This window comes from Malus sylvestris, chromosome 17 (genome assembly GCF_916048215.2).
Source record: "Malus sylvestris chromosome 17, drMalSylv7.2, whole genome shotgun sequence".
Lineage (NCBI taxonomy): Eukaryota > Viridiplantae > Streptophyta > Magnoliopsida > Rosales > Rosaceae > Malus > Malus sylvestris.
Window position 1 is genome coordinate 29,326,343 of NC_062276.1, and position 12,468 is coordinate 29,338,810.

The 12,468-nt window shown below is 36.2% G+C and overlaps 2 protein-coding genes across 5 annotated transcripts; one reads left to right on the plus strand and one right to left on the minus strand.

Moving 5' to 3' along the window:
* The first annotated feature begins 1,552 nt into the window (after positions 1–1,552).
* On the plus strand, positions 1,553–8,787 carry LOC126612151 (uncharacterized). Of its 4 annotated transcripts, none has more exons than XM_050280479.1 (9): positions 1,553–1,985; positions 4,513–4,557; positions 4,688–4,817; positions 5,357–5,426; positions 5,523–5,571; positions 5,920–6,017; positions 6,723–6,861; positions 6,986–7,152; positions 8,512–8,787. In XM_050280479.1, exons 1-8 carry the CDS (start codon positions 1,623–1,625, stop codon positions 7,142–7,144), a joined length of 1,053 nt encoding a protein of 350 aa, XP_050136436.1. In that variant the 5' UTR covers positions 1,553–1,622; the 3' UTR covers positions 7,145–7,152; positions 8,512–8,787. The 4 variants fall into 4 exon arrangements, with proteins under 4 accessions (XP_050136436.1, XP_050136438.1, XP_050136437.1 ...); XM_050280481.1 differs by having other exon boundaries at positions 8,525–8,787; XM_050280480.1 differs by lacking the exon at positions 8,512–8,787 and adding an exon at positions 7,290–7,374.
* LOC126612150 (mannose-6-phosphate isomerase 1-like) lies at positions 8,737–12,159 on the minus strand. The gene is made up of 5 exons (XM_050280477.1): positions 11,424–12,159; positions 11,134–11,301; positions 9,787–9,999; positions 9,392–9,658; positions 8,737–9,277 (listed from the first exon to the last, which is right to left on the minus strand). The coding sequence occupies exons 1-5, from the start codon at positions 11,784–11,786 to the stop codon at positions 8,963–8,965; spliced, it is 1,326 nt and encodes a 441-aa protein (XP_050136434.1). The 5' UTR covers positions 11,787–12,159; the 3' UTR covers positions 8,737–8,962.
* Between the last annotated feature and the right edge of the window lie 309 nt (positions 12,160–12,468).

The window sequence follows — 12,468 nt, forward strand, 5'->3', positions numbered from 1 at the left end:
AATTAAAATCCAACGGCTAAAATAATTAAATAAATTTATTTAACACAAAATTTACCCAAAAACTCTATAAATACCTATGTATTTTTTCAAACATCACAAAATTCAATTTTCTCCTACAATTCTTCCAATTTATCTTTCTATCATTTCTTTCCATTTCCAAATTGTTCAACATGGCAAGAGAGCATGTTAGAGGTCATAATTGGACCTTTGAGGAAGATGTTTCTTTATACTTGGCATGGGTTTCTGTTAGTGAAGATGGTGCAGTTGACACAAATCAAAATAAAAAGGTTTTGTGGGATAAAATCATTGCAAAGTTTCAAGAAAACTGCAACGGCGGCAGGCGGGATGGTGGTGGTGTTTATGATCGGTGGAAGACTATCAACAAAGCATGCACTTTATGGAAGGGAAACTTGGAGAGAGCCATGGTTGGCATGCCTAGTGAAAGGAGCGCCATAGAAATTGTGAGTTTTTTTCTTGATATTTTATTTGTCATGTACATAATATTATTTTGCAACTAATTATTTTTATGTATTTTTTGCATAGGGTGACAAAGCAATGGAAATTTACAAGACAAGAGTAACACCAAAAAATCAAGTTTTTAAGTTGCAACATGCTTGGGACGTCCTCAAGGATTGTCCAAGGTGGGCAATCGATGCAAACCAACAATGGGGAAGATTATTTCAACGTGAAGCCGCACCGAGAAATGAAGGTGTTGATGAAGGTGTCGATGAAATGACCCCATCTCCTTCTTTAGCTAGGCCCCCAGGAAGAGATAAGCAAAAGGAAGCAAAGAGAAAAGGGAAGGCCCAAGATTCGACGAGGGGAGACTTTGCTATCGGAATTGCAAAATTGCACGAAACTCATAGCGCTAGCCAAGAAGAAGTGGCCCGAATGCGTTTGCAAATGAAGGAAATCTCAGATAGGGAGGAAAATAGGATTGAAATTGAATTCATGATGAAGGACCTCAGCAAATACACTCCAGAGAGGAAGAAGTTCTTACGTGATAAGCAAAAGAAAATTATGCGAAAGTCTGCCTCAAGGAGTATATTTCAAGATGATGAATCCTCTGAACCCTATATCCCAACATTTCAACAAAGTCCATCACCAAGTGAAGATGGTGGATATGATTGTTAAGTTTATGTAGTGTATGAATTATGTGTTTTATTAATTAAGTTTATTAATTGTCGTTTGTATTAAGTTTATGTTGTTTATTATGTGGTTTATGTACTTTATTAAATTTATGTCTTATTAATTAAGATTGGTGAAAGTTGAAAGCTTGCTTTGTGAAAAATTTAATGATTTTTCAATATTTATCGGAATTTAAATTTTTTTAGATTAAAATGTTAATAAAATTAATTTACAATAGTCTACATATTTATTTAAAAAAAAAATTGATTTAAGAAAAAAATTAGCCTAAGTTCATTTTTTAATATTTCCAAGTTAAAATTTTAGGCTAAAAGGATTGGAGCAGAAAAAATATTTTTGGACTAAAAGCCAAATTTTTCGAGCTTAAAAATTTGATTTTTAACCGAAGGTTGGAAATGTTCTTATGAGATTGTTTAAAATCACCAAACCAGTGCCAAGTCTCTCGAAGTCGAAGGGGCGAGATCAGTTTCACGTGAATGGCTGCTGTCCTCTCCCTCCGCACTATCTCCCAACTTCATCCCAACCTCTCTTCCCGGAGGGTTACCATAAAGCCCAGGGCCGCCCTCCATGGAGCCCGCAGAATGCGAGTCCCTTACCAGCTCAAACAGGAACAATCCCGTCTTTTCCACCGGCTCCCCTCCGGCCTGAACATGGAGGTAATCGTGCACAAAAGAGTTGCAGAAAAGCAATCAGACGAGGAAAAAGAGAGACCAAGTGAAAACCCACCTCTCGTTTTCGTCCATGGAAGCTACCACGCTGCTTGGTGCTGGGCTGAGCACTGGCTCCCTTTCTTTTCGGCTTCTGGGTATGATTGCTATGCAGTTAGCTTGTTGGGTCAGGTGAGTGCCTTCCATTTTTATGCTCCGCTCTGTTGATTAATTGCCATATTTTTTCCTGTCTGATTAGATGTGTCATTTGTGGTTGTCAATTCCATAACTTGAATGTTTATTTGATCAGAGTAGTCTGTAAGAATTTGATTACGTGGATTCTTATATGCTGAAATTTTTGTTTTTGTATTGAATTTTGGATTATAGATGACAGGTATTATATGGAAACACTGACCACAATAAGGGGATAGAGTTTATTTCTTTTGGTGAATTATGATTTATGGGTTTACCGTCGTAACTTTTTTAGGGGTTTGGTAAAAAAATGTTCTTCATCGACACTACTAGCATCAGCCTGTGGTAGTTATGAGTCAAGTTTTAATTCCAAAAGTTAAGGAAGAAGCAATGAGTAAACTAAAGTTTGAGTCATATAATACTACAGTCTAGTGATATTCCTCTTCACTTGTAAATGAAAGGTCTTAGGTTTGAATAAACCACATTATTGCTAGCCCATTGTGAGGCTAAGCCCATCCCCTCCCCTTATCGTTCACTTCAAAAAAAAAAAAAACACGTAAAGTTTGGAAACGAAAAACAAAAACTTATCAAATATTTATAGCAAAAAATAAGAAAACAAAACACACTTAACCTAAAATTCAAACTTCAAACTTTCATGTCATCATCATCATCATCATATATATATCATTCGTACCTTCTTTCTTTCAATTCCTTTTCTATTGTTGAGCCAAGTTTTTATACTAGTGACAATACCTCTTCCTTTGGTCTTCACTTTTGCAGAAAAGCACTTGAACTTGATAGTCTTCTTTGCTCTTAAGGATTGATTACCTTACCTATTGAACACAAGATTTTCCCCTTGTCTCTTCTCACGACAAAGTCTTTCCTCCTCCAAAACACTCATATATATCAAATCATCCAACTCCCACTTTTGTTTTTGGGCACTATAAGTGGTCTTAAGTTGTCCAAACTGTAGCGGAAGAGAGTTAAGAGTGATATGAACTAAAAAGGGATCCGGGATATGAATATCCAAATGTTTCAACTTATTGGCCATACCTATCATCTTCAAGATGTGCTCGCGAACATTGCTGTTGCCATCATACCTCATAGTCGTTAAAGAACTCATTAAGTTTCCGGTTTCAGCCTTTTCAGACTCTCTGACGTTTTGTTCCACAGTATCTAAGAAGTGTTTTGCATTGTCACAACTAGGAATTCTTCCAGGAACAGTCTCAGACATGAATCTCTTCATAATCAATATAGACAAGCGATTAGATCTTTCCCATTTTTCATACTTTTCTCTTTGTTCTTCAGAGCTATCCTCAGTCGGCTTAGGAGGTTCATCTTCCCTTAGTGCTAAGTCGAGATCCCTGATTCCAAGAGCAAATTCTATGTCCAGCTTCCACTTTGCAAAATTGTTCCTAGTCAAAGTCTCAACGGAAGAAGAATCCATAGCAGAAACTGGAAAAACAAAATCAATACACATTAAGACCATGTAAATAACATGCATTACAAGAAAAAGAAGAAACATATACATAATAATTTTCAATTGTTCTTAAAAGTGTTATACCCTAACCCAAAAATCAATCAGAAAACATAACTGTACACGTTTTGAAAAGGTACGGTAAGACTGTACACGTTGTGGGCTTTAGGGTTAGGGATTATACAAACGAAGGTGTGTAACCAAACAAAAGAGTGCGCAGAAATCACTTCCCGTTAACTTATAGGCGCAAAAAACAAAACCCTAATTGGCTTCTGCTAAACAAAAATATGAACTTAAAATATTATTTCTGGATCTCAAATTGAGAGCGATGGCTTTGATAGAACATGTAAACTTTATGTAAATTAATATGATATTTGATTCGTAACACAAACAAAAACAAAAATATAACCTTTTAATCAAGTATATGAAAGAGAACAAATACCTAGTGTCATGAGATAGCGAATCAAAAGCAAAGCTTTCTGCTCTCTGCAACCCTGGATTACTTTAAAAGTTTATTGTTGTGAGAAAACAGACCTAACTTTATACAGGACCAGTAGGACAAAGTCTCACTCGTTGAAGAGTTTTTACCAAATCACTGGTCTAATAAACATAGGATTCTTAGATTCTTAGTCCAAAACCTTTTTAGTAATTAAGGAAAATAAATTTTGCACTATCTTTTCTTTCTTTTTATTTTGATTTGTTTAATCTAACGGCTAAGAAAAAAAAAGGAGTATGATAATTATATTCACGAAATTACAGATCTTCAAGCTGCAAAACATGCCCATCAAACACCCAATTATTACTAAGATAAATTCTTATTTTCTTCATCCTGATTTTTAAATTCTTAATCTATACCATTGACTTGGCACAAAATTGAGCGCAATGGCTTTCTAGGATTCATACAGCCGACCCCACTTAGTGGGATAAGGCTTGGTTGTTGTTATACCTTTCACATAGTAGCATGTATCTGGGTGATACGTTGAGTTGGCATCGTTGTATTGTTTCTATACTAGTCTGCTTCTGACTTGTAGTACTCCTTTGATTTATCAGGGTGAAAGTGATGCACCCAGCGCTTCTGTTTCTGGTACTCTCCAGGTATAGTAGTTTTCCGCTAGAAAAAAGACTTCTTTTAATAGGAATTCACTAGTATGTGCATGCCTGTGTCTAATGGTTTCCATACTCAAAATGCTGTTCTTATTCCTGTTCACTGCATATTCTGCAGTAGACGCATGCAAGTGATGTTGCTGATTTCATCTGCAAGAAACTCACGCTTCCACCAGTATTGATTGGACACTCTTTTGGAGGGCTTATTATTCAATACTATATTGCAAACGCTAAAACTAACCAGATTTCAGGTAACTTCTACTTTTAACTACGTAGAATAAAATCTCCAGATTGATGAGACATGAGCCATAACGTTTAATGTGGTTTGGCTAAATCATGTATTGCAGGAGGGGTGAAAAAGCCCTCAATAAACATTGAAAACTTACAAAGTATTTAAACACATTATGATAGAGTTTAGGTTTGTGGCTTCTCTTTGTATCTCCTTTAATTTTATAGTAAAACTGCTCTGTCGGCCTACAGCGATAATCTATGTAACTCATTATTTTGTTTATTCTGAATAGTTTTTACAATTTTTTTTCGGATTATATCATAGACAAGTAATTTTGGGTTCTATCATGATAAGTTTAACTCTGCCTGATAGGCTGATACCATAATGCACACTTTGATATTTGATACTCAAACTTTAACTGAATGCACTATCAAGTTTCCTTCCTGACTTGGGCTGTGGTATAGCTTATAAGCACATCGAATTTCATCTTATGTAGTATTTTTCTTACTTGCAAGGTTATTTCTTATATATTCTTTTTCTGTGCTGTTTGGCTTATTCTAGACAAGAGAGATTTGTTCCCTAAGCTTACTGGTGCTGTGCTTGTCTGCTCCGTACCTCCTTCGGGTAATAGGTAACTAACGTACTTTCCTTTGTCTGATTATTTGTTCCTTTCTTTCTTTCAATTTGAATGTAATTAGTCCAGACTGACATTTCTGATTTTCTCCAGTGGCTTAGTGTGGCGTTATCTCTTCACCAAACCTATTGCTGCTTTTAAGGTTTTGATCTTTCTTTTATACCATATTCATACTGGAAAATTGCTACACAAAACTTTAGTTAATAGATTTTTTACGCCTTAATTATATATCTTCCTTCATAACTCTGGTTCCATTTTTGACTAAATATCTCTGAGGTTGCATCTTTTCATTTATACTCGTACTCAGTCTGTTCAACCTATCATCCCTTACATTCTTTGGACAGCTGTTCACCACTGTTTTCATGGATATCTAAATAGAAAATGTGATACTCTTTTCTGCAATACTTTCAGCTTTCTCATGTGTAAACAGTAGACATAGAGGTTAATTTTACGTATTATTAAGGCATTCTTTGTTTGAACTTTTGAGTAGGTTACACGCAGCTTGGCAGCTAAAGGGTTTCAAACATCTCTCTCTCTTTGTAAGGAGACATTTTTTTCTGCAACAATGGAGGATCACCTCGTTTTACGGTTTGTTTGCCAGCAATTCTTTTCAAGTCATTTACACATTTCATAAAATGACAGATGACGTTCAACATTATATATCTAGTATTAAGTTTAAGCATTAGTTTGTGCACGGGAAATGGAGTAATTTCATACACATTCAGTCAATTTGCCCTGGTACTACGGCTTAATTATATTTCTGCTTGAAGTTCCCATAAACTGTGTATCTGTACACTGAGCCTCATCAGAACAGAAAACTTAAGAAGTGTATTTTTAAAAATGGGTGCAATAAAGGCACTAAAGGAGGCAAGAGTGTCTGTGTCAAAAGAAACGTCCACACCAAGAGAGGGTGGTTGTCTACAGAGGACTAGAACTACTAAGCACTATGTTTGGTTGAGGAATTTTCAAATACCATGGGAAATAGGATAAATTAGTTACAAATGAACCACAAAACAATAGATGGAGTGAGGAACTTGATAGTTCAGGGGGCGGGGGTGTATCGTGACACGTAATCTTGTAATCAAGTTTACCGAACCATGTAATCTCATGGACGTAGGGGCAAGTTTACTGAACCACGTAGTCTTGTTTGTTTCTTTTTGGTTCCCTTTGTCTTTGTTAATTGCTTGATACTTCTTCTATGCAGTTTTGTGGGATTTTTCATAAAATACAAATTTCCTTCCCAAAATGTCTTTGTTTGTGAAGATAACTTATAAAGTTCTATTTGTCTTTCAGCTATCAAGAGCTAATGAAGGAAAGTTCAAGAATGCCATTGTTTGATCTGCGGAAGCTCAATGCATCGCTGCCAGTTCCTTCAGTGCCAAAATCAGCTATTGAACTCCTCTTGTTGGGTGCAAATGATGATTTCATTGTGGTAAACTCCTTATACATACTACTTGATTCTTTCTTTAATGTTGTCAATGTAAACATGTTGGTCTGTAATTTCCACTATTTGCTTGCTTATTTCTGTTTTCCGCTATTGTTTTTCCCTGTACAAGGATGCTGAAGGCCTCAACGAGACAGGCAGGTTTTATGGTGTCTCTCCTATCTGTGTTAAAGGGGTTGCCCATGACATGATGTTGGATTGTTTACGGGAGAAGGGTGCAAAAGCTATCCTATCATGGCTCGAAGATTTGAAGAGAGAGCAACTTAGATGATTACGAAGGTAACTGTATTCAGTGTCATTTTTGCCAGTGCAGATCTAAGTTCTTACTCGTACCTTTTAACTAGAAGGAAAATTCATACGTTGTGGCAGCGAAATTAAGAAATCTGAAATTTTGAATTTTATATATGAACCTGTAGAAAGACGGAATCACAAGTACTCGTTACAGGTCTCTCCTTCGGGATACTTTGGGCCTAATTCTAATTACTAAGACGTTTTTGGCCATTTTAACATCGTTGCACAAAGTGAGTCCACTGCTAAAGCACTCCATGTTACAAAAGTCCCAAAATACTAATGAATATTAAAGCCTAACATAACTCAATGCAGTGCAGGGGAATGACGTGATAAAATATGAAGTGATTTCTGCACTTTCTTTTGTCTCCCTCATGGCATTCCTTATTTTCTTCATGGACATTACGTCGAGTGGGATTCACCGGTTCTGTTTAACTAGAGTTTCTCCACCTTTAAACCGCATTTCTGGCTGCTTAGTCTTTCTGTAATGTTTAACACTAACTCATCTCAGTTGGCATCAGTAATTCTTGCCCTACAAGGTTTTCTTGTTACATACAATAAATCTTCTATTTAACTGAGTCTTCTAGACTTTGATTTTGTTTTTGAAATGGCTAAAATCACTTTACGATAATCAAATGCACTTTCGATTGCATTTAGCAAAAAAAAAAAAGAAAAAAAAGAAAAAAGAAAAGAAAGTGTTTATATAAGTATTTTTTGGCAAAGCACCTGCTAGATTTTAGAAAGCACTTTCATTGCTTTATGGGAAACACTTGGATTTTTATTTAAAATGTTGATGTGTTTTTTATAGAAGCACTTTTACCAAAATTCCGATGCACTAAATGAACTCTAAATTCTCTTTTAATTTGAACTTGAATTTAACCATTTTTGAGATTGGCTATTTATACTTATTGGAAATTCTCCTCTACACATTTTTTGTGCATGAGTGAACGATTGAGACTTACTAATTGAGATTTAGTTAAATCTCAACTGTTCACTCATGAAAAGAAAAACATGCGAGTCAGCAAAACTTGTTACTTATATACTAACTGCTAGATTGGGACTGCTGTAGAATGATCCCACTAGATCAAAGTATTGGGCCGCATGCTTATTATTTTACTAGCCCGTTTGTAAATTATTACAGACCTAATAGTCATCAAACCATCGCGTACAGAAAAATTGACTTCATTGTTTTTTTTTTTAACTTCTTTAACCAACGATTGAAATCCATCTTATTTATGTTAGTTAGTACTACTATAGTCTACTACTATTTTTCTTCACTTGTAAATGAGATATTTTAGTTTTTTTATTTTATTTATTTAAGGGTACCATCTTGTGACTTCTCTATGGCAGTCCACCCTTCCAGGGGGTGAGAAGACTGACAGAGGCATTTCAACCTCCTTTAGCCACCATCGTATGATTCAACAGCGTTAGGAGTCGAACCCAAGGTGTGCCGAGTGGAATACAGGCTTGAAATTTGCTCCCAACTACTGGTGGGTTGTAAAAGGTTTAATGTTAGAAGCTCATAAATGATGAGTTCGACCCTTATTTATTTTTCCACCTCGTAATATAAATATATTGATGTATAAAAAATTGATCTTATTTATAAAAACTACTAAAATTGATATATTTTTTATTCGTATATTTTTACTCCATTTCATGGCACACTAGCACAGGCATTCTCATGACAGTGCTAATATTACATATTACATACGCTTATTGTAAAAAAAATGAAAAAATGCAAAATTAATAATTTGTGTGGTTTGCACTAAAGCAAAGATGTGCAACTGCGTAATGAAGTTCATCAGGCTTGGAAGAACAGGCTGCTCACACCCGCTCGATATATCTGCAACTCGGATGCGCCTGTTATGCGAATCCGAGTGTTTGCTGGTGCAAAAAGAACGTCTCCTTCTGTAATTACATCCCCTTGAACATCGCTTGCGTATATAATTCCCTCCCCGAACGTGACCACAAAAATCGAAGGCCCTGGTGCTGCAGGGAATTCCGCTGATTCTCCCTGCGGAAGTTGGCAGCGATCAACCTCAAACTCATCGAAAGGCGGGAGATACCTTGTCACATAAGGACCTACTGCAACTCCTTGCAGAATGTCAGGATACCCCTGCAAAAGAAAAGACGTTAAATTTCAGACATGCATGCGAAATGCAAGGAAAATCCGCACCAAACAAGTTGACGTTAAGAGTGTTAATTCCACGGCGGGGATGCTGTATTTTACCTGCTTGTATGTGAGCATAGAACAAAGGGTTTGAACATCCATATGCTTTGGAGTAAGGCCAGCCCTCACTACGTTGTCTGAGGTTGCCATGCACTCAACGCACTCACCAAATATGTAGGCGTGGGGTTCATTAGCCCCGATGTACAGCGCTTCTCCGGGATTAAGCTTCACATGGTTCATGAAGAAGGCAGATATAACACCCACATCAGTTGGATATTGCTTTACCAACTGCAATACCAGCTGTTCCTTCTCTGTCAAACGCCTCGCCTGCCAAAATAGCGAAAACTGTTACACAAATCCAGAATGAGCATAGCAGGATCTTCAATCAGATCATCCTACGGGCGAAGAAAAAACATAATTTGACAGTTACATTGAAGAAAAACACATCAACCAACCTGACTTTCGATGTGTAAACGATCCTTCATTTTAGTAATAACTGTGGTTATCATCTCCTTGCTGGCTAACATGAGGTGGGTGAAAACCGAACGCAGAGCGGACGTTACTTTCTCCTCCTTGTCTTGATCAGTGATTCCGGAAACTTTTTTTGCTTCTTCACTGCCAATTAGTTCTTCAATCTCAGGGACATTAGCAAGCACAACTTTAAGCTCCTGTCAAAAAAGATAGAAAAATTATAATTGTAATTAAACGTGTAATTATAATTAAAATTAGTTGGAATGCCACATAGATCCCCATACAGAAGGCAATATTCCTTGAGAAAAGAAAAACAAATTGGGAAGAAAAAGGTATCCTAGCAAGAGATACTCAACGTGAAAAGTAACACTACACCTGCTCTTGACCTCAATTATAAAATATAATCTCAGTTTAATTAATGAAATAGAAGTTAATACTTCAACTAGTGATGGAATCGATTGCATTATGATTTCGGGTTTTATTTATTTATCGTAGAGTATTGGAGAGGGCATCAGCAGATATTTAAGTTTTGTGTGTACAAATAGATCTTAAAAAAAAAATATGACCGATTACATTTGTCGACACTTTTGTTTATTCAGGTGAAGTTCATATATAAAAATTTGGGATGATGCTAGAGAGACAATCTGCTTGATTCATATTTTGTAACATGATGTGGTAATTGATGGTGAATTCATTGTTTAAATTATTAATGAAAATATCAAACCATCAACCGACACATCATGTGATTTATATAATATGGTTTACGTAGTATTTTTTTATTATTAAATTTGAGCCCCTTGTATTAAAAAACTGTGTGCCTTCCTGTGCAAATAATTTTATTGATTTTTTTACCAATTAAAGCAAAAATAAATGGTTTGATTTCTAAACAGTTGGAATGAGAAAAAGTAATTTTTTAACTCATTTGGTATTATATCATTATCTGCCTAAATAGTCCTCATGATTCTGATTTTGACAAGGTAAATGGCCAATTATTCAATGGGCCCCAGACAAGATTACAACTCATTTGTTTACCCTTGTTTTTTTATTTTTTATTTTTTTATTTTTTGGAACAAGGCATTTGTTTACCTTTGTTTAATATCAAAATAAACACAATAAAAGGAGGCACGTAAACATTCAAAAGTGCTAATGATTTTCGTGAAAAGACTCAGCAACCAAACAATTCAAACCAACCCAATGTCTAGGAAAATTATGCATAGTAGGCATAGGACAGAGATATTAAGAAGGGAATATACAGCTCTCTTTAGTCAAAAATTATTTTAAGATTGTTATCGTTTCTGAGATTTAAATGAACACATGAAAATGATCTTTACCTGAGGAGTGATGAAACCACACAGAGCCTCAAAGTGGGTTGTGGCTAGGGCCATCTCAGGCTTGTGATTAGCATCCTTGTAAACATTTGGCTTCAACTTGTGCAAAATCTTGGCCAAATCCTTATCTGGGTGTGCCTGTATCGACAATGCCTTCCCCACAGAAAGCACCTAAAACACACACAACACACACACAAAAACCAAACAAAGAAAACTCCACACCAGAGTCCACAGCCCCAAATTTTAAACAAAAAAACCCAAAAATAAAAAAAAATCAAAAAACGATAGGTTACCTTGAACAAAAAAGGGAGGTCAGAGCCCCATTTTTGGATCACCTTCTCACCAAGCACATTTGGGTTTTTGGAAATCCAATCTTTGAGAGATAGAATCTGAGACCCAATTGGGAAAAACCCATTATTCTCATCCGAATTCTGAATCAAAAAGGAAGGTCCGGACTCATGGGTTCCCATCCAAAATTCCGCATATGATTTTTCTGGGTTGATCCCAGAACCAGAGTTGAAAGCAGAGAGCCTGGCCACTTGGGAATCTTGTCCCCTCTTCCCCCAATCGTAGTTCTGAACGGAGCATCTCAGCCGCTGAAGCGAACCAGTCCTCTGGTTTTGATGCTTCATTGATTTCTTGATGACGGAGTCCATGAATGATTGGACAATTCAGTCAAGCTTGTTGTAATAAAACTGCTATCCTTTCGCCTCAGCTTTATTATAACAAAAATGGAGAAAGGGCGAACAGAGTGTGCAAATGAAGGCTAAGAGAAATGAAGGGAATGCGAATGAGATGCGCATAAGATGATGGTGGCCGTGAGGGAGGGATTTGAAGGACAAGTTGCTGCTTTTCAAAGCGTTTGAATGGGGAGAGAGAGAGGGAAATTACTAGAGAGAGAGAGAGAGAATGTAAGGGAGAGAGTGAAGGGGAAGTTAAGAGAAAGAGATAGAGGAGGAAAGTGGCAGTGGGGTCTGCACGGCTCTGAGTCTCATGACTATCCAGAAAAGGTTTCCAGTCGTCCTTCCCAATGCCCTCAATTCTTTCCCTGTCAGATTAAATACACGCTGGTTTTTTGTACTTGCAGGAACCTTCCTAGAATTCTTTTTTATCAAGATCCTTAACCTCGATTATTACGATCCAGTAATATTTATTTTCTATAAATATTGTGCGAAAAATTAGATTTAATTCTCTTTATAATTTAATGAGTTTGGTATCAATGTATTAAAGTAACTTAGGCAACATATTAATGTATAAAATATCACGTGCTTTTTACATAGTTTTTAGTTTTTTTATTTTATTTTAACAATTACACAATTTTTGGGTTTGGATCGAGGA

What these genes read in the sequence shown, in the direction of transcription:
- LOC126612151 (XM_050280479.1), top strand. Translation starts at nt 1,623, where the DNA reads ATGGCTGCTGTCCTCTCCCTCCGCACTATCTCCCAACTTCATCCCAAC. An exon ending in AACCTATTGCTGCTTTTAAG is followed by an intron (nt 5,572 to 5,919) that starts GTTTTGATCTTT and finishes ACTTTTGAGTAG; the next exon opens with GTTACACGCAGCTTGGCAGC. An exon ending in CAAATGATGATTTCATTGTG is followed by an intron (nt 6,862 to 6,985) that starts GTAAACTCCTTA and finishes TCCCTGTACAAG; the next exon opens with GATGCTGAAGGCCTCAACGA.
- LOC126612150 (XM_050280477.1), bottom strand. Translation starts at nt 11,786, where the DNA reads ATGGACTCCGTCATCAAGAAATCAATGAAGCATCAAAACCAGAGGACT. An exon ending in GTGGTTTCATCACTCCTCAG is followed by an intron (nt 10,000 to 11,133) that starts GTAAAGATCATT and finishes CTTTTTTGACAG; the next exon opens with GAGCTTAAAGTTGTGCTTGC. An exon ending in CTATGCTCACATACAAGCAG is followed by an intron (nt 9,278 to 9,391) that starts GTAAAATACAGC and finishes TTTCTTTTGCAG; the next exon opens with GGGTATCCTGACATTCTGCA.